The following is a 21,611-nucleotide window of genomic DNA, read 5'->3' as shown; positions in this document are numbered from 1 at the left end:
GATCTTCAAAGCTAGATAAAGTCCAATTCCAATCCTTACGCATTGCCCTTGGACAAATGCGCTCCTGCCCCACTAATTCCCTACTAATTGAGGCAGCGGATGCCCCATTAATCGTCCGTCGTCTGTATTTAGCAAAAAAATATTTCCTAAACCAATATTCTTCCTTATCCCACCCTTTAATTCCTAAACTTATCCAGTTTAACAACCTATGTCTAAACTCCCCCTATTGGAGAAACAAAGAACTTCCATTCCTTGTGGTGGCTTATCGTGTCTTTGCGATAATTCCCATTTACCAATCGCTGTCACCACCCTTTTTCTCCTTTGAGTTTCTATCCCGGTACACAAAAATCCCGGTGTTTATTGATTGTGGGCTTGGCAAGAAGGATGCTGTTTATGGTTCATTTTTTGTCAATTCCACATTTATACGAGTTAACACTCATGACAAAACGCTAGTGTCCCATAAAAAGTTTCAGTTCAAAAATAAAAAACTTTTGTTTGAAACATTTATTTGTAAACATCACTGTTTACCCACAAGGGCGTTAATTAGGTGCATATTTTATAGTGTGCTTTAATATAAGTGTATATCAGTGTGTGTGTGTTTATTTAAAAGTGAATATCTTTTGTTATTTACGTGACGTCAAAAAACAAACGATTGCGCATCAACACTGTCTATACATTTTTGTATGTGTAATGTGATAAAGAAATCAACACTGACTATGCATGGTATTTCAACAATTAACTAAGTCAATTGTTTCTTTTCACTTGTTTTAAACTTTTTTCGTCTTTTTTTTTTTGTGTTTGTCAAAACTTGAAACTAATCTGTCCTAAACTTTATGAATTAATGCAGTACTTTATTTTATTGTTTTTTTAGAACTACCGAAAATAATTTTCTTTTTGTTTTAATATATGTATTTTTTATTTTTTTTGCATTGTAAATTAAATGTACCATTGTTAATGGCTGTATAGCAGTAGCTAAAGCCAGTTTTAAATAAAATAAAAAATAGAAAAGTGTCTAATCCCTCCCCTATTATTATTATTCCTGTCGCGAGACGAACGTGATGTTAGTCTTTATGAATTGAAGCCTATAAAATAAGTATATGTCTGTGTTTATAAAGTTAAATATAAGGTTATGTATTTGTATATGGTATTGGTATTGGTAAGTATAAAGTTTTAATTGTGATGCATAGAATATATAACCTTACGGATTGTGATGTTAATGTCTTATGAAATGAAAGGGTAGTTTTGATTTGAACAAAACAATGAAATCAATTCAAGATAAAATTGAAGAACTGCAAACATATTTCAAAAGTCACAATAAACATCGTGAATATCAAGCTCATAATTCAAAAGTACATTCAGTTGGATGGAGTTGCGATGGACGACGTTTAGCCTCCGGCTCCTTCGATAAGTGTGTATCCATATTTACACTGGATAATGATCGATTGGTACGTAAACGTAGTTAATTAAATCAATAGATATTGGAATTAGAATAGCTAGTAGTGGCATGTAAATTAAATATAAGATTGAGGCTATTCAGCCGTATGCTGCGTAATATCATCTGATTTTTGAGCTTTCGACATATAATTATTATTATTTTATCAATCGTAGTCAATAAATAAATAATTAAATTATATTCTCGGTGAAACAAATTTGTTGACAATAAAATATTTATTTGTCATTAATATTATTTAATTTCAAATTTACATTATTATTAAGTATTTAATTTTACTTTAAATTTAATAGTATCAAATATAAAATGTCTTTACAACAAGACAGATTATTATTCTAGTATCTAATGTCAATTTAATAATTCAAATATTGATTTTTTTCATCAAGAATATAATTTAATTATTTATTTATTGACTATGATTGATAAAATAACAATAATAATGTAAGTAGAAAGCTCAAAAATCAGATAATATTACATACTGTAAATATAATATCTATGCACTTGATCTAAATTGAAAAAATTTTTGATTAGAATAAAGAATGCACTTGTCGAGGTCATGCAGGATCTGTGGATCAATTGTGTTGGCATGCTTCAAATCCTGATCTACTTAGTACAGCCAGTGGCGATAAAACTGTACGTGTATGGGATGCTAGAACACAAAAATCTGCTGCTATAATTGCAACTAAAGGCGAGAATATAAATATTACATGGGCTCCGAATGGAAATACAATCGCAGTTGGAAATAAAGAAGATTTAGTTACTTTTATTGATACGCGCACTCACAAAATTATAGCTGAAGAACAATTTTCTTTTGAAGTTAATGAAATTTCTTGGAACAATAACAGTGATTTATTCTTTTTAACAAACGGTCAAGGCTGTATTCACATCTTAAGGTAAATTAATCACGTTTGTTATCATTTACAAGAAGAAAAATCCAAATAATCGAACAAATAAAGCAATAAACTGTTGATTTTGTAAGGAGTAAGACAGATCGGGATACGGTGTTTCCATTCGCTCTCGTTAAACTCCAAGAAGGGAAGTGGTGTACACTGCCCGCACTGGACACCAGGTACCTCGAGGACAGAAACCCACTTGTAACAAAGTTAGACTCACCTCTATCGATATTTATTTGCTAGTTTTTCATTTTTCGCTCATCACTTTCATTTCTTGATCATGATATTTAGTGCTAGTTTTAAGGAATCGAGACGTCACTAATTTTGGATAACTTTGGGAATTGATGAAGACGACTTCCGCTATGTTCAGATGTATTATTTTTTAAATTTAACAGTGGAATTTTTGTACATTTCGCTCTTAATGTGTACTTGCGGACAAAAGGGAGTTTAAGTTGGAAGTGAATAGGTCAAATACAACTAAAAATTACTTGTTTTCTCTGTATTATTCACAAACCGGAACATTTATGAAAAGTTGTGAGTGATTTTTTCCAAAAGAAATGCACAGAACTTAACCTTGAATAGAAAACATTGAGAGCTTTCAAACAGTATGTTAGTTTTTAAAGTGAATAAAATAATGACATGTCTAAATTATGAGCGAATTAAAATTACCTACAAGTACTTGTTTAAGTAAAATTAATCATAAATTGTCGATCATAATTCAGGATATTAAAAAAAAAAACACTGTAACTAGACAAAAATATATTATTTTCGTGAATATGGGGAGTGTACTGCAAAGCTGCTCAGCTACACTGACTGCATATCCCTCTTAAAATCGATATTAATCGGGTTCTACGAAAATTATTACAATTATGAAACGTCCTCAATTTAAAATATAAATTTATTTGCCATTTTTAAAATCTCTAAACGCCATTTTAAAAAATTATATAAACCGAAGAATCGAACACATGCAAAGAGTTGATCAGACTGAAGCTTGTTTAGAAATTAACAAAAACGAAAACTAAAGAGAAAAGCACTCTTAAGTATTTATTTATTACTATACATAAAATTTAAAAAAAAAACTTTCAGCTCCGTATGTCTAATAGTTTTTGAGATACAATGCTTGAAAAATTGACATGTTTTCAGAAATGTTCAAATTTTGAGTTTTGCTTATGGTAAACCGTAAGATATAGAACAATAGTTTAAATGTAAAATGTGTTCCTTAAAAAAAATAAACAAATTTTGAAACAATTTTTCGCAAACATCTCGTGAAGGGACTTTTTTATCTCGTGAGGGGACAAATTAGAGCAAAAACTTTGGAGTTCTTTTTTTCCAAAATTATAAAAGATAGAGAAATGAAAACTTGAAGTTAGCTCAACTAGTAATAGCCTAATCTAATTAGGTTTTGAGAGCAATAAATTTTTAACAGGTAGCGACTAGGTGGACATGTGAGTTTAGAGTGTAAGTAACATAGTAAACAACAATTAAACTCGAGACCTTTGGAAATAACGAAATGGGGGTTTATTTTAGGGGTTGAAAAAGTTTTTTTGCGATTAGGGGCAAAAAATGACCTCGTAGCGGAAAATGATCAACAGGAATGTCCTTGATAATAATTAATTGTAAAACTTTTTTAAGGAACTTTTTTCAACATAACCTCAAATTCTATGAGAAAATCGCGAAAAACTGTTTTTTTCGTTTTTCTTTTTTTCTCGGTCAAAACACATTTAATTTTCATAAACCTTTGTGAAAGTTTTTCTTTTTAACTACAGAAAATTCACGAATTTTTATGAAACCGAAAAATAATTTTTTCTTTGAGATTTTTCAAATTTTCCGTTAAAATTGCTCATTTTTCAACGACAAACTATCTTGATGTTTTTTTCGATTTTCATATTATGCTTGGGCTTATTTAAGCCGATGAAATGTCCATTTTAAAATGGTTTATCTATGTGTATGGTTTACTTTTCATTCAACCGCTTAAAATCGTGAAAAACCGAAAAAAACGCTTTTTCGTCTGCAAAAAATTTGTATGGCGTGCTCAGGGCGTAAAAAATTAGTTCAATTTAGTAAATGAGCAACATAGGGCGATTGGGTATTGGATTCGTAGGACCCATCTTGGAAACCGTTATAGATAGAACAAAAATTTAAATTTAAAAAGTATTCCTTGTAAAAAAATAAACAACTTTTGTTTGAAACATTTTTTCATAAACATCACCAGTTACCCGTGAGGGTGAAAATTACATTAGAAACATTTAAAAAAAAGAAAAGCTCAACCTTGGTCAATTTGTACATTTTAAAATGATAATGTGAAAATTTGTACATTTAAAATTTTTTTCGCAATGCCTAACATCTTGGAAGATGCATTTTACAACATTTTCGAAGACTTACATTTTGTAATTTCGTTGATTTTAAATAATCGTTACAAATCAGTTTCGTCTTCGGTCAAATTGTACATTTAAAAATTTTTATTACGACACACTGAATTTCCTTATAAATTGTAATCTATAATTTCATATCAAAAATATTTGATAACATATTATACATAACCAATATGGGACAATATACGATAAAATTCTGTTACATGTACATTTGAACTTCAAATTTTGAAGAATGAAATATTAAAATACAGAATAATTCATGTATGGCAGTTTATTTTTAATATTTACAAATCCATGCCTGCGGTATCTGAATCACTTTCATGTTCAAATGTTAGTACTTCTTTATTTGAGCAATTATCAAAGCATTTTATACACAAAAAAGTGCATTTCAAGCCATGTTTCCTACATCCACACCTGTTATTACAGCCAGAAATTTGAGCATGGTTGACACTACATTTTATCGATAACATTGACTCAATACATGAGTAAACTATTGGTCTTCCCAACCGTATACATGGCAAGGCCCGGCTGCATGGCTCTGAACGTCGTAATAAAAATTTTTAAATGTACAATTTGACCGAAGACGAAACTGATTTGTAACGATTATTTAAAATCAACGAAATTACAAAATGTAAGTCTTCGAAAATGTTGTAAAATGCATCTTCCAAGATGTTAGGCATTGCGAAAAAAATTTTAAATGTACAAATTTTCACATTATCATTTTAAAATGTACAAATTGACCAAGGTTGAGCTTTTCTTTTTTTTAAATGTTTCTAATGTAATTTTCACCCGGACGGGTAAACGGTGATGTTTATGAAAAAATGTTTCAAACAAAACTTGTTTATTTTTTTACAAGGAATACTTTTTACATTTAAATTTTTGTTTTATCTATAACGGTTTCCAAGATGGGTCCTACGGATCCTAGACACCAATTGGCCTATGTTGCTCTTTTACTAAATTTAACTCACTTTTTACGTCTTGAACACGCCATAAAAATTTTAGCTTGATATATCTTTTCGTTTTGGAGTAATCGTGTTTACAGACGAAAAATGGTTTTTTTCGGTTTTTCAGGATTTTAAGCGGTTGAATGAAAAGTAAACCATACACATAGATAGACCATTTTAAAATAGACATTTCAACGGCTTAAATAAGCCCAAGCAGAATATGAAAATCGAAAAAAACATCAAGAGTTTGTCGTTGAAAAATGAGCAATTTTAACGGAAAATTTGAAAAATCTCAAAGAAAAAATTATTTTTCGGTTTCATAAAAATTCGTGAATTTTCTATAGTTAAAAAAAACATTTTCACAAAGGTTTATGAAAATTAAATGTGCTTTGACCGAGAAAAAAAGAAAAACGAAAAAAACAGTTTTTCGCGATTTTCTCATAGAATTTGAGGTTATGTTGAAAAAGGTTCCTTACAAAAGTTTTACAATTAATTATTATCAAGGACATTCCAGTTGATCATTTTCCACTACGAGGTCATTTTGCCCTTAATCGCAAAAAAACTTTTTCAACCCCTAAAATAAACCCCCATTTCGTAATTTCCAAAAGTCTCGAGTTTGATTGTTGTTTACTATGTTACTTACACTCTAACTCATATGTTCACCTAGTCGCTATCTGTTAAAAATTTATTAAATTAGGACTAAAAACAAAATTTTAATTACACTAGACTATAAACCTTATGAAAAAGTTTTTTAGAAAATACTTCAAAAATTTTTTGAAATTTAATAGAAATGACGACCGGAAGGCGATGTAAAGATGTTTTTTTGGTATTTTATTTAAACCCTTTAGGGGAGTGTCAAACTACGTTTGGCCAGCAAAAAAAGTTTTGCTACTTTTTTAATAGGTAAAAAACTGAAAAAAAGTCCGAAAATTTGGAGTACATCTTTTTTTTTGCTTGTAAAACGTAGTTTCACACTTCCCTAAGGAGTTCAAATAACGTACCAAAAAAGCAACTTCACAACGCGCTTTGCGATTTTAATGTAGGATTTGAGTGGCGTTTTTTCATATTTTTTCATAAAAATCATCGTTTACTCGTGAGTGCGCAAATTAGGACAAAACTTTGATGTCCATTTTGTTCAAAACTATAAAAGAAAGGGAGTTAAAAATTTGCAGGTAGCCTCAAGTAGTGGTTTTATACAATATTCTCGAAAAACGAAAAAAAATTCTAGAACCAAATAAATAGCGGCTAAAAGACCGCCATAATTATGTTGATTTTTTAAACTCTTCTAATTCGTCGTGTATTCTGATCAGCGGTGTTTTGTATGTGATAATATTATTTTTCGGCATATAGAGACTTTAGGACCGACAGCAATTTTTTAACGATCAACGTTTTTTTTTTGTTGTTAATTACTGACATCCTGTAGTCCAATCGAAGATTGAGATATCGCAACTTTACTTTCTCGACAAGCAGCAAATTTTTATGAAGAATGACTTAATCGTAAATTTTTTAAATTTTATATTTTGGCCTTTTCAGAGTATAATATGTTTAGTCCCAAGTTTGTAACGATTAAAAATATTAATGCTACAAACAAAAATTTGGCGAATGTGTTCATAAAATGATCTAATTAGTCCATTTCCGTTTGTCCGTCTGCCCTTCCGCCCGCCCATCATCAAAATAAGTCAAAAACGAAAAGAGATATCGAGTATGTGAATTTGAATTCATAAACGAGCAACGTAGGTTATTTGGGTCATGGGTGCGTAGACTTCACTTTGGTTGTAGACTTTTGGATACAGTGCATAAGCATACAATGGTATTCACAATATTCGACAAGAAAGATTGATGCTAAACTACTTGATCTAAAATTATTTTCGCAATGCACAGAATGTCTGATAAACACGAAAAGTATCAAAGTTGTACTCTTTTAAATTGAACTCCCTGTATTCGTTGTGTGCGTAGTCATGGTAGGGATAATAAAATCGATGCATGCGCTTCCAGTGAAAAATTTTGGAGTTAAAGGGGACTGTTATGACTAATTTGCAATTCTTTACATGTTACTGTTATAGAAATGTCAAATTGAAATTATTGAAAAACACGAATTAATTAAACTTAATGCATTAAAAATTGTGAAAATAAGAAATCAAATTGAACAAATATTATTTTTCAAATGTAAATTATCATAATTATTTATTTAAATTTGTGAGACAATAAATTTAAATTTTAAATGTAAGTCTTAAATGCAAGCCATACAATTATATATGCATCCATACAATTCTATAATTAAAGTAGTGTATCGTTACCATGGAAACGAAACTCACGCACGGAGCGAATACTATTTTATTTTCAGGTTCAACGATAAAAATAAAAGTGAGTTTCTTAAGGTTTACCTCACTTAAACTTTACGGTTTTCCAAATATTCTGTATTTTCTGAAATGAAAATGTAGCAATTTTAACGAATTAATTCAAACCAAATTCAACTTGGAGTCCACTAGTCTAAACGATTGAATCATCCATAGGTGATTTTGTGTATATTAAATCGGTTTCCATTCTGAAAATGTTAACAGTTAGCTGTAGGAAATTTGATGGTATTTGATAAAGAATTAAATTTTACATCTGCTGTTAACATCAACAAAATACAGGGGATTCTATTTAAGATTTTCAAGTTATTACCATTTAAAACTTGTAATTCTTTAGTCATAATTTTGGGACAACATGTATACGGAATTCAATTATTCACAATTGCGACAAAAAACTTAATCGAATAGGTTAGCAGACTTCAAGTTCAAATTGGTTTGTAAAACGGATACAAGCTTTTTCAGAATATATTCGTTAAAGTTGCTACTATATATCTGAGTAAAAAGTAAACCAACCTTCATAAAAAATGAACTAAAAGAAAAAAACAAGTCCAACTGGTTACATAGCGACTTTAACAGTCGGGATCCATTATTAGGAAGATTTGAGCCGGTATAGACTCTAATGGGTCCCGACTGTTAATGTCGCTATGTAAACTGTTGTACTTGTTTTTTTCTTTTCAGTTCATTTTTTATGAAGGTTGGTTTACTTTTTATTCAGTCCGATTTTTTGATTTTTTACCCGACTGAGCAACGCAAAGGAGTAGTAATGTGTTCATCAGCTACATATGTGTGTTCTGGCTCACTAGATACCAAACGCGTGGGCCGATTATGATGATTCAGACGTCAATCAAATTGTCTTAACCTTGGAAGTGCTACTGAAAGTATGGCAATCATGAAAATTCAATGTGGCGACCACCAGACGACATATTGTGAAAATGTGTGTTAATATGTGGCCCACTAAAGACTAAACGCGTGGTCCAATTTTGATGATTTTGACGTCAATCGATTTCTCTTAACCTTGTAAGTGCTATTGAAAATATGGCAGTCATGAAAATTCTATATGGCGACCACCAGACGTCATATAGTGAAAGGAATATATTCGTGTTCCTATGTGACGCACTAGAGAACAAACGACTCCGCCGATTTTGATGATTCTAGCGTCAATCATTTTGTGTTAATCTTGCGAGTGCTACTGAAGATATGTCAGTAATGCAAATTCAAAATGACGACCACCAGAAGCCATATTGTGAAAAAGCAAAAAGACGACGCACTATGTCAAGTGTAGTATCATTGAATAGCTATTAAATAAACAATTCGAATCACTATTAATTAAACACATTTTAGTTGCTTAAAATCCACTTTATCCATATTATTATAATAAAATGGATTTTAAGCAACTAAAATGTGTTGCAGGAGTGGTAATGTGTTTAGCAGTCTATATAATGTATGTATATGGTGGGTTCTTATGTGGCGCACTAGAGGCCAAATGCGTGGACAGATTTTGATGAATCTGACGTCAATCGATTTGTCTAAAACCATGTGAGTGCTACTGAAGATATGGCAGTAATGAAAATTCAATATGGCAACCACCAGACGCGATAGTGTGAAAATAATGTATATGTTTTCCTATGTGGCGCACCTGGGACCAAATGCGTGAGCTGATTTTTATGTACATCGATTTGTTTAAACCCTGTTAGCGCTACTGAAGATATGGAAGTAAAGAAAATTCAATTTTACACATTACCACTCCTTTGTGTTGCTCAGTCGGGTAAAAAATACAACTTTGTTACGTTTTGCGTTTTCCGGAAATCTTGTATAGTACAGAAATAATATTAAATTATACTGCCAACAAGCCTGCATCTGTCACAGAAACAAAATTTTTTTTAAATCAAGCATTTCAGCCTTAATATTTCGTATTGAATAATGTGAAAAACCATGTATTTTTTTGGGAAAATATAACTAAAAATTAGTTTTTTATCAAATTGTCTCCAGATTTAATTAAAGAACCAGCTGTTATTAATAATTATCGAAATTTTTTTTATATAAACAAAGGTGTGGCGAGCGTTGTGTAACGAAGTTCTCGTATCTTACGAAGATTCAACTTGGTATTAATCACTTATTAAAAAGGCCTTTACTGTAGCGTAGACATGGATTATATAGATTTATTCCAAATTGAATAACGTTAAAAGTTGTCTGGCTGACGTAAATAAAACGTAGATAAACGTAGATAAACGTAGAATGGTAGAAGGTATGGTATGGTTGATTTAAAATTTTTTGTTGCAGTTATCCAGAGTTAGAATTACAACATGTATTGAAAGCTCATCCAGGAACTTGTATATGTATTGAATTTGATCCCAAAGGAAGATACTTTGCAACAGGAAGTGCAGATGCTTTAGTTTCATTATGGGATGCAGAAGAATTATCATGTTTGAGAGTTTTTACACGGTATGAATATGAACATTTAAATTTTATTTATATTAAAAATATTTATTTAAACCTATTGAATTCTCTCTATTTTCGTATATCACCTATTGTAACATTTATTGGTACGCACCTGACGACACTCACTTCTAGTCTAATCAAAAGTGTACAACAAATTCTGTGCAAGCTAATATTGTCTTTTTGACGAAAACAAAGTATCATAGTGTAGTATATTGATACACATGCTGTATCAATATACTACACTATGATACAAAACGAACATTTTGAATGGGTTATAAATAAATTTAAAAAATTAAAAAACCCAACTTTTTAATATGTAAAAAAAGTTGTGCTACCTGCCAAATACGTGAAAAACTTCAAAATTGTTAGACTTCAAAATTGTCAGTTTTTGCAGCTCAATACTAAAACTATCACTTCCTACTTCCTAATAAACATGAAATTTACTCTTTTTTGAGGGTCACGGTTGACCATCTTTTTGAGACAACTCTTCTTTAGATAACAATCCTTCTTCAATAGTTATACGTTTGTCGATGTGTTCTGACGATAAGCTCCTTACTTTATCTTTTCGTTTGAAGTTAACTTTCCCAAATGAGTTTCCAACGACCTGTTTCACTCCATGAGTCAATTATTTATTCTTTTTTTCACACAATGCCCACAATTTCATGTTAGATTTTTTTGTTTTTTTATGATTACAAGAGAACTATGGTTTTCATATGAATTTTTCAAGCACCATAACTCAAAAACCATTAGACATACGGAATTGTTTCAAATTTCTTATACTTTCAAAATGACAGTAGCTAATGTCAAAAGCCCACAGTTTTTGTATTAATCTGCGAAAACTGAAAAAAGGCCGAAAATTTTACAGTTTTTCACAGATTACGCAGGTAGCACAACTTTTTTTTGCTTGCAAAATGCAGTTTCACACTCTCCTAAGGGGTCCAAATATCATAAGTAGCTTTACATCGCGTTTTTTGATTTTAGTTGTTTTTTTATCATTATTTTTTGATTTTTTAAATTTATTTGTTTTTTTTTTTTTACACTTTTTAGTTAGGATTTTCAAATACCTGATCAATGATTCCCCACTTAACATAGTTCGCCGACTTTCATTTTTTCTTTTTCAAAATATGGCGTCTGATGGTTTCCATATTGAATTTTCATTGTGCAATATCTTCAGTGATTAGACAAATCGATTGACGTTAGAATCATCCAAATCGGTCCACGCGTTTGGTGTCTAGTGTGTTATAAGGGAACATAGAATGATAAACACAAACCCATTCATTCCTATCAAATATTAAACTTCCAACTTGGTTCGATGTCTTCTAGTCGACTATTTTTAATACCAAATCTGTATTAGGAGGAGTGGTCATGATAATATAGATAGAGAAGACAAGCCTGCATAAAATCCGCCAACAGAATGTTTTTCGGCAAACTGAAATCTAATACCCGCAATACCATTCCGTAAAATAAAAGCAAGTGAAATTTACAAAATTTAAAACTTCTCCGACAAATATTTTGGGTACAGAACCCTAATCTCGCACTTGAAACATATCTAAGAACACTTTCCATTAAATTAACTTTTTCCTTAGAGCCTTTTCCAAACTGAACCGATTTTGAGAACCATCGCTTACGTTTTAGTTGTTCCGTGTCCGAAACGCTAAACTCGCATTTGAAACATTAAATTCACACTCTCCATCAATCCGTTTAGGCACTACGATGCCACAGACAGATAGATAAACACACACACACACACACACACACACATACACACACGCAGCAGTCAAACTTATAACACCCCTTTTTTGGTTCGGGGGTTAAAAATATGGCTTATAGTAGGGCCGAAATTATTAGCTTGAAATTATGCTAAAAAAACGTAACAATATGGCCGCCAAATTTTTGTGTTACGGTTGATGGACCCGGCTCGTCCAAAAGTACTTTAATCATTTGGTTCAAAAAAAGTGGGTTACATGGAAAGTTTTCCGGGAGTTATGTTGAAAATGGCGACGGAAATTGATAGAGTGATGAAATCTAAGCAAAAAGTGTCATTTAAGTATATTTCGAAAAGTCAATACTTTCCGAGTTATTGAAGATTTAAATTCGGAGTATTTAACGTTAAATAACTAAAAAATTGGACGTTTTTTGAAAAAAGTAATTTGTATACTTTTTAAAGTACCATAAAAAATTTCAAATCATTTGCACGAAAATTAACGGAGCTATAATGAAAAGAAAGTTTTAGTACCATTTTTTATGTTTTATTCAGCACAAGATCTGATGAATTTACCACGGAAACTAAAATTAATGCTTGCCATTTTCCAATTTATTTTATTAAGGTACTGGCAACATGCTCAAAAAGTTCTAGCAGTTTCAGATATATTTTTTGAAATATTGGAATTTAAATGCAAAAAAATTTTTCGAAAAAAATGTCTTCATCGTTAAAAGACAATTTTTTTTTTCATTTAAATTGCAATGTTTCGAAAACTCTGTAACCGAAACTTTTTGAACATGTTGCCAGTACCTAATTAAAGTAAATTGGAAAGCAGCAAGAAAAAATTTTAGTTCCCATGATAAATTAATCCGTTTTTGTGCTGAATAAAACAATAAAAAAGGTACGAGAAACCATCTTTTCATTATAACGTTAATTTTCGTGCAAATGGCTTGAAACTTTTTCCACTTTCAAGGGTTTTTTATAATACTTTTAAAATTGTATGATATATTTTTTTCAAAAACCGTCTAATTTTTCAGTTATTTTACGTTTAGTACTCGAATCCAAATATATAATCTTTCATTTAATCTAATCATTTTGCGGCGCTCGTATGCCAAAACTATTGATTTTACGAAAAAAAATTGTGAAGAGATAAATTGTGAGAAATTTTCTGAGGTTTATTTTACATATATTTTCCTCGTAAAATGACTCGAAAAGGAGATATTTTCAAAAAACTGCTTTTCGACGCAATTTTTCCAACATAGCGGCGCGAACGGCAAAAATGCAAGGTAACAAAGTGGAAATTCGAAAAGAGCACCTCAAAATCTATAAAATTACCCATTTTCAAAACTCCCGAAAAACTTTCCATGTAAAACTAAACATTATGATGATTATTATCTTTTAAGATTCCAGGAGAGTTTTCCAAAATATTTGAGACGGGCACCGACAATTCATCGTTTACTTGTCGACTATAAATTTTCGTGTACACCCGCTTGGAAACCAATTGGTTTGTCCAATAAGGAACCCAAATTGGGGTAATAAGATTCATCATATTTGAATGAAAATACAAAGTTATTGAATACATACAGCTCTCGCGCACCTACTACCAGCAGATTATTTTTACGTCTGGGGAGATGTTTAGTCTTTGCAATTGGTCTGGCTGCTAATTCTCACTAATTAAAATGAGAAGAAGACCCAAATTCAGTAGTTACAATTTCGACTACCAGATGGTAATACTTGTACTTAACATTTTTTAGGCCAATAAAAATATTCAAATTCAAAACAGATAAATTCCGCCAACTGACGATACAACTTTTAGACCAATAGAATAACGGAAAAAGATATGGCTTACGTGTTGTTGTCGGTTACAGGTCAGAGGTAGTTTTAATCTATGGAGGGGGAAAATTTGACACTCATTGATGCACTTTGTACAATAATATTGTACATCTGCTCTATGAGGAAAAATAAGTAATTTCACTTCAAAACTTTTGTGAAATATATTTTCCAGTTAATATAATCATTTTTGAATATTAATAAACCATATTCTATGATATTTGTATTCATAAAGGCGTTTATTATTGAAATATTCCAAAAAATATATTTAAAAAAATAATTCATAATTTTTGTTTTATTTTAATAAGGATGATGACAGATGACCAAATTTGAGCCCAAATAGTTTTTTCCTCTTCTAGATTAAAATTGGTACTATACGTATGCTAAAATTTTATGTACAATATATTGTACACCAGTAGTGTGAAGAGGTTAAATGTAAAAAATGATCCTTATAAAAAAATAAATAACTTTTGTTTAAAATATTTTTACCCGTGAGAGCGCATAATTTGCACAAATCGTATAGTATGTATTATATGGGAATATCTAGTAAATTTTATTTTCTAAAACTTTGCTTATTATAAATTGTTGTCTCGCAAATGGTATAATGAATCTAAAATCGGCAAATAAACTTTATTCTTAGAATTTTGTCTTCTATATCATCACTCTGCTTTTTTAATATGATATGTTTCTTTGAGAAACCTGTATAACCTTTGTTATTTGATTGATTTTCTAACTACTGTCCAAATTTCGAGCGGACAATCATCAAAGAGTAGATTGTAGTAGATTTGCTCGTTTGTTGTAAAACTTTATAAACTATTTAGCCGTTAATTAGTTATTGTGGGTTAGGTAGGTAATTACGACACAAACGTCAGTTCTGTGGAAAAGACGTTTTTAAAAACTTGATATTTGTAGCTTAGCCTACCTATAAGGTTCGAAAAGAAGTTTAGAAATATTTTCATTTTACAATTTTGTAAGATACCATTTACTTGATAGGCATTTTCTTTGAAAAATTGATCTTTTTAACGACATTTTCAAAATACTCAACTTTACCCACTTTTGTTCCTTAACAAACAAAAATTCATATAGTTAAATCAAGTGTGCTGTAAAGTTTAGCTTGCGGCCAATTTTTAATTTTCTTTATGACTTGATCTTTGAGGTAACGACTATTGAAGAAAAAACCACATTTGGTGAATTAAAGATCGTACAGCGAACGGAAAGTGTTTTTTGGCAAATTCAATCAATCCTCTTAAAATATCTTTCAGTATTTTAGCGGCGAAAAAAATTTTTTTCTCTGCGGAATATTAACTCATAGGTAGTTGAAAAATGACTTTCCTTTTTAAACTACCTAATTTTTGGTAAAACAGTTGTTTCAAAAAAGTTTCTTTTTTTTTATAAAAAAAATTGGATAGTTTTGAAAATAATTATTTAAAGGAATTTTCGAAAAAGAGTTGATAAATCTTTTAGTGTTGCCTTTAAAAATATGCATGAAGATTCGCTTGGGGAGAGTGAAGTAAAAACACGGTCGTATATACAGGTCTGACAACTCGTTGCCCAAACCTGTGAGCGATACGCGTATCGCTACTGGAGCTTCTTGATCTAGACTGCAGATGGCGTGCTTGTCGAAGTTTGCGTTATCAATACGAAATAAAGTATACGAGAATGCCAACGACTACTCATGCGCCACCAGTGTTCCACGCGGGAACTACTTTACGGTTCAACTATATCGATCACGCTTCACTCTATGGGATGGTATATGAAGTTAACAGACCTGTATATACGACCGTGAGTAAAAAATTAATGCAAATGACTTTGACTGAATGAAGATATACAAAAAAATACCGCAGAAAATTTTAAAATTAAAATAATTTTCATTTTATTAATCATGCTGAATCGAGATTTTATAAGACGCAATAAATGTGCTGTTGATTTTATAGTACTTTTAAGTATGCATTGAACTAAAAAAATTAACCTAGAAACATTTGTAATTTTCGCAATATTTACTAAATTGTTGCAGAATAAGTCAAAACGCAAGTCAAGAGGATTGATTGAAGTTACCACAATTCACTTTCCGTTCGCTGTACGACCTTTAGTTCACCAGATTTCGATGATCAAGAAAGGATGATTTTGTCTAGCCATTATATCTCAGAGATCAGTTGTCGTACAGAAAATGAGAATATCTTTTTTTTTGAGACCCCGGACACTTTTATAAAATTAATCAATTCTCCTTTCAATAGTTTGAAAAATGGCAATTTAACCTTGAAAATGTCTTTGTTTTCAAACGACATCAACAAACGGCCTTCAAAAATCACAAAAATAATTATTTTATAATTTTGAATATAATAAAAAAATAATTTGGTAAACAAATTTAGTGGGCTAATCTTTTACAAATTAATATTTTTCAGTTTGGATTGGCCTGTTCGAACAATATCATTCAGTCATGATGGTCAATTGTTGGCTTCAGCTTCAGAAGATTTAATAATAGATATTGGTTACACAGAAACAGGCGAAAAAATAGCAGATATTCCAGTGGAAGCTGCTACATTCACAGTAGCCTTTCATCCAAAACAATACTTATTGGCATACGCATGTGATGACAAAGACACTTATGATCGAAAACGTGACGCAGGCAGTTTAAAAGTTTGGGGTTTTCCATCTGACTAACCAACTAATTGAATACTAATCAATAAAAGTTTTATAAAACATCCTTTATTTCATTAAAATAAAACGTGTGTTTAGTTTTTTACTTTTTTAAGCCCATGTTTCTATTTGATATCTTCCAGTTTTTTCCATTTTCTCAATAAAATTAGTGGCAACTTCTGGTGCATATTGTCTAGCTTGTACTATACAATCAATTAACGCTTGACGTACATCATTTGGCATGTTTTTTGCATTACCAGCGACAAAAACATAAGCATTATTATAAAGCAAGTCATTGGCTATCAATTCTTTATTTTCCAAAAGTTTATGCTGAACATAACTGTAAATCAAAAATTAGATTAATTAATATATAAGCTGTTCCAGACCATCCGTATCCACTATCCACTCATTTTAAATTTTGTGAAATTATTTTTTCAAATAAGAGCTGAGTGACATTTTGGAGCAGGTAGTTGAGGCACCTTGAAAACTTGTCTAATACGTCTTCTACGATAGTTACATACGTAGTAAACTCCTGGCTGAATGCTTGTGGGATTAATCCAACCCATACATTTCGCGCATTTTGAAATTTTCATATGCTCAAATTTAACATTTGAGAAGTAGAAAAATAAAAAAACCAGATCTTTTTAGCGGTTTTAAAACCTAGCCAGATCTTTGGAAAATTTATTTTTCCACAAGTCCAAAAACTATATTTGAGGCACTTGCTGAAGTTTAAACACAACATTATTATCTTCATTTATTATTATCTTTGTCATTAATAGTTAATATAATATATTCAAAAAGCCAGATCATTTGGATGGGATTTAGTAGCTCTCAGGCCAGGTGATGAAGAATGTATTAATGAGTAAGAGTGAATAGCGCGTTATAGAGAGTACGAGAAGTACGAGAGATAACGTATATTTATCAATGAACAAGCACTATATACATACAATAATGTTTGTTATCCGGTCAAATTAAATCAAAAAATAGTGGTAGATATTCGCATACAACTAAAAATTGGTTCTGACCTTAGGGGCATTATTACAAATAAAATACTAAAAGTATCCACCTCACATCTGCAAAAAGTTATTCAAGGTCAAAGATCAAAAAAATGATTATTCCAATTTTTGCGGAAAATGGTAAGTTTTATCATAAAAAAAGACCACACAAAAGTTGTAGATCATAAAATTATATACAAAAATTGCCCTTATATTATTTTCTAAGAATCACTATTCCTGAGATATTGCGATTCCTGTGAGGTACTGTACTCGGCGCCATTTTTTTTAACGTTGTGTCCTCGGTAGGCATAGTTTATGATATATTGTCACTGTTTTATCAAAAACTATCTTATTGAGTAAAAAATGGTACTATTGAAAATGATTTGAATCTCACGAATTATTGTTGGTTTCGGGCAGAAATTAGTGAAACAATTTGAAAATAATGCTGATGTCCTCATAATGGAAACAGCCATAGAACAATCAATTATTACAAATACAATATCTTTGTCGCAAAAGATATTGACTTATTAATACTACTGACTACAAGAACTCCAATTGATAAGGTTATTTACTTTTTGAAATAACCAAAGTGAAACACAACATCAAGTTATTAATGAGGAGACAATAGATATATGTATTATTTTTACATATCCAGCTAAAAGAAGGACAAGCAAATATAATAGAGCAAGAGCCCGCTTCGGCCAGACGCACATCATTTCATAAAACCCTAAAGTTTATCTGCGCACGTCACCAACACAGGTAAGAACGATGAGCGACTATGTAGTTTAGGTAGTGGTTACCTTGGCAGGTAACAGGTAACAAAGGTGTAAAAAACAGCACCTCAAGTACATTAAGAAATAAAGCTCTATTTTTTTACATTTTCTTCAGAATAATATTTAAAATGACGTCATCCATTGCCAGACACTTAGTATAGTTTCAACCCCCTGCCAGACACCCCCAAACTCTAAAAAATTGTGATTACACTTACATTATAGTATAAAAGCTGAATTTTATATATGTTTCTTGGGGGGCTATGAAAAGAAGTTACCCCAGTAGCCGGACAGTTTTCAAGGTTTTTTCCATCTTGCCAGAGGCCTTGAGAGTCCGCCGTCGGTGTCGCAGGACCTCAAGTACATTAAGATATAAAGCTCTATTTTTTTACATTTTCTTCAGAATAATATTTAAAATGACGTCATCCATTGCCGGACACTTAGTATAGTTTCAACCCCCTGCCGGACACCCCCAAACTCTAAAAAATTGTGATTACACTTACATTATAGTATAAAAGCTGAATTTTATATATGTTTCTTGGGGGGCTATGAAAAGAAGTTACCCCAGTAGCCGGACAGTTTTCAAGGTTTTTTCCATCTTGCCAGAGGCCTTGAGAGTCCGCCGTCGGTGTAGCAGCACCTCAAGTACATTAAGATATAAAGCTCTATTTTTTTACATTTTCTTCAGAATAATATTTAAAATGACGTCATCCATTGCCGGACACTTAGTATAGTTTCAACCCCCTGCCGGACACCCCCAAACTCTAAAAAATTGTGATTACACTTACATTATAGTATAAAAGCTGAATTTTATATATGTTTCTTGGGGGGGGCTATGAAAAGAAGTTACCCCAGTAGCCGGACAGTTTTCAAGGTTTTTTCCATCTTGCTAGAGGCCTTGAGAGTCCGCCGTCGGTGCGAGCGCGAGGCAATATATATTCAGGCGGGTTTGAGTGAGATGGTGAGACAACGAAACGTTTTTAATATTGTCCAGAAATTCATATGCAACATATACAATGTCGGTAGCATAATTGATGTTGATGCTGCGCGCCTTCAAATGTTCATTGATTCATATACGGTTTCTGGTGTGGACGAAGCTTTTGATCGAAAAAAATTGCGGAATTTCGACGCCAGCAATCTACCACCATGTAAAAGCGAACTGTTACAACAATTTTTACGAGCAAATCATATATATTGTATTTGGAACAATGCTCACCTAAAGAGTCCAACCATATATAAGCCAGAAAATAATGGTTGGGTACAAGAAAATAACCAATACCATTTCAAATGGTTTGAAGGGGATCAGCTACCAAATTATGTCAGTGATTCGTTAGAAATTATATTAGGTATGTAATTACTATATCAAATTATGTACATGATTTTATTATTATTCATAATTGTATTAACTCGATTAAATTTTTACAGAAACTGACGAAGAAGGTGATATTGACATCAATCAAGGACTGGAGTAGTAGTGACGATGATTGTGAAAATATTGACGACAACGATGAAAATTCTGAGCATTACTAAATCATTTTTTGTATACAATAATATTTTTTTTAACTCTGTAATAATTATAAGAATATTTTTTACTTTCTATAATATGGCTATGAATATAATAAAAATATTTGTTCATTGGATTTCATACGATAAACAATATTATTACCTCACACAGTCAAAACTTGAATTTATCAAAAATATTAACAAAACTCGAAAAATTTATGGATTACTTTTTATACCATGTATGAAATATACATAGTATATTAAGTTTAGTCCCAAGTTTGTAACGCTTAAAAATAATGATGTTAGGAAACAAATTTTGTCATAGGTATTCATAAAATCACCTTATTAGTCCATTTCCGGTTGTCCGTCCGTCCGTCCGTCCGTCTGTGGACACGATAACTCAAAAACGAAAAAAGATATCGAGTTGAAATTTTTACAGGGTACTCAGGACGTAAAAAGTGAGGTCAAGTTCGTAAATGAGCATCATAGGTCAATTGGGTCTTGGGTCCGTAGGACCCATCTTGTAAACCGTTAGAGATAGAACAAAAGTTTACAAGTAAAAAATGTTCCTTATCAAAAATTAAACAACTTTTGTTTGAAACATTTTTTCGTAAACATCACTGTTTATCCGTGAGGGCGCCAATTAGGCGGAAATTTTATAATATGTACTATACTTGATTATCAGTTATGTATGTGTCACATGTTTGTATGTGTAATGTGATAAAGAAATCAACACTGACTTTGCATGGTATTTCAACAATTAACTCAGTCAATTGTTTGTTTTCACTTGTTTAGATTTGTTTTTTTATTAAACTCACCATCTCACTTAAACCCGCCTGAATATATATTGCCTCGCGCTCGCACCGACGGCGGACTCTCAAGGCCTCTGGCAAGATGGAAAAAACCTTGAAAACTGTCCGGCTACTGGGGTAACTTCTTTTCATAGCCCCCCAAGAAACATATATAAAATTCAGCTTTTATACTATAATGTAAGTGTAATCACAATTTTTTAGAGTTTGGGGGTGTCCGGCAATGGATGACGTCATTTTAAATATTATTCTGAAGAAAATGTAAAAAAATAGAGCTTTATGTCTTAATGTACTTGAGGTGCTGTTTTTTACACCTTTGTTACCTGTTACCTGCCAAGGTAACCACTGCCTAAACTACATAGTCGCTCATCGTTCTTACCTGTGTTGGTGACGTGCGCAGATAAACTTTAGGGTTTTATGAAATGATGTGCGTCTGGCCGAAGCGGGCTCTTGGACTATAACTGTTGAAGTGGCTGTGGCATTTTTGGCAAGAGTGTCAATGATAATAACAATTTAAAAAAAAATAAATAAATAAATAAAAACGACAATAATTTGTGACATTTTCAATAGTACCATTTTTTATACCATGTATATATGAAATATACATAGTATATTAAGTTTAGTCCCGAGTTTGTAACGCTTAAAAATATTGATGCCACGAAAAAAATTTTGGCATACGTGTTCATAGAATCACTTAATTAATCCATTTCCGGTTGTCCGTCCGTCCGTCTGTGGACACGATAACTCAAAAACGAAAAAACATATCGAGCTGAAATTTTTACAGCGTACTCAGGACGTAAAAAGTGAGGTCAAGTTCGTAAATGAGCATCATAGGTCAATTGGGTCTTGGGTACGTAGGACCCATCTTGTAAACCGTTAGAGATAGAACAAAAGTTTAAATGTAAAAAATGTT

General features: G+C 31.5%; 3 protein-coding genes across 3 annotated transcripts in view; 2 read left to right on the top strand and 1 right to left on the bottom strand.

Annotated features, from left to right (window-relative positions):
- The first annotated feature begins 1,154 nt into the window (after nt 1-1,154).
- LOC123305835 (THO complex subunit 3) lies at nt 1,155-16,709 on the top strand. Its single transcript, XM_044887671.1, has 4 exons — nt 1,155-1,445; nt 1,982-2,343; nt 10,294-10,455; nt 16,387-16,709. Exons 1-4 carry the CDS (start codon nt 1,260-1,262, stop codon nt 16,643-16,645), a joined length of 969 nt encoding a protein of 322 aa, XP_044743606.1. The 5' UTR covers nt 1,155-1,259; the 3' UTR covers nt 16,646-16,709.
- The window catches only part of LOC123305834 (NADPH-dependent diflavin oxidoreductase 1), a 45,263-nt gene continuing 40,320 nt past the window's right edge, over nt 16,669-21,611 (bottom strand). Inside the window, exon 6 of the mRNA XM_044887670.1 lies at nt 16,669-16,961. Coding sequence (XP_044743605.1) covers nt 16,733-16,961 — 229 coding nt within the window. The 3' untranslated portion in view covers nt 16,669-16,732. The remainder of the gene's footprint in view (nt 16,962-21,611) is intronic.
- LOC123305841 lies at nt 19,318-19,869 on the top strand. Its single transcript, XM_044887677.1, has 2 exons — nt 19,318-19,732; nt 19,812-19,869. The coding sequence occupies exons 1-2, from the start codon at nt 19,345-19,347 to the stop codon at nt 19,856-19,858; spliced, it is 435 nt and encodes a 144-aa protein (XP_044743612.1). The 5' UTR covers nt 19,318-19,344; the 3' UTR covers nt 19,859-19,869.

The sequence above is a fragment of the Chrysoperla carnea genome, chromosome 1 (genome assembly GCF_905475395.1).
Source record: "Chrysoperla carnea chromosome 1, inChrCarn1.1, whole genome shotgun sequence".
Lineage (NCBI taxonomy): Eukaryota > Metazoa > Arthropoda > Insecta > Neuroptera > Chrysopidae > Chrysoperla > Chrysoperla carnea.
The sequence above is the reverse complement of the archived record's forward strand: the minus strand, read 5'-3'. Positions and strand labels throughout refer to the sequence as shown.

Excerpts from the sequence above, each read along its gene's own strand:
- LOC123305835 (XM_044887671.1), top strand. The coding sequence starts at position 1,260 with ATGAAATCAATTCAAGATAAAATTGAAGAACTGCAAACATATTTCAAA. Across the intron at positions 1,446-1,981 it reads CACTGGATAATGATCGATTG|AATAAAGAATGCACTTGTCG; the intron begins GTACGTAAACGT and ends ATTTTTGATTAG. Across the intron at positions 10,456-16,386 it reads TGTTTGAGAGTTTTTACACG|TTTGGATTGGCCTGTTCGAA; the intron begins GTATGAATATGA and ends AATATTTTTCAG.
- LOC123305841 (XM_044887677.1), top strand. The coding sequence starts at position 19,345 with ATGGTGAGACAACGAAACGTTTTTAATATTGTCCAGAAATTCATATGC. Across the intron at positions 19,733-19,811 it reads TTCGTTAGAAATTATATTAG|AAACTGACGAAGAAGGTGAT; the intron begins GTATGTAATTAC and ends AAATTTTTACAG.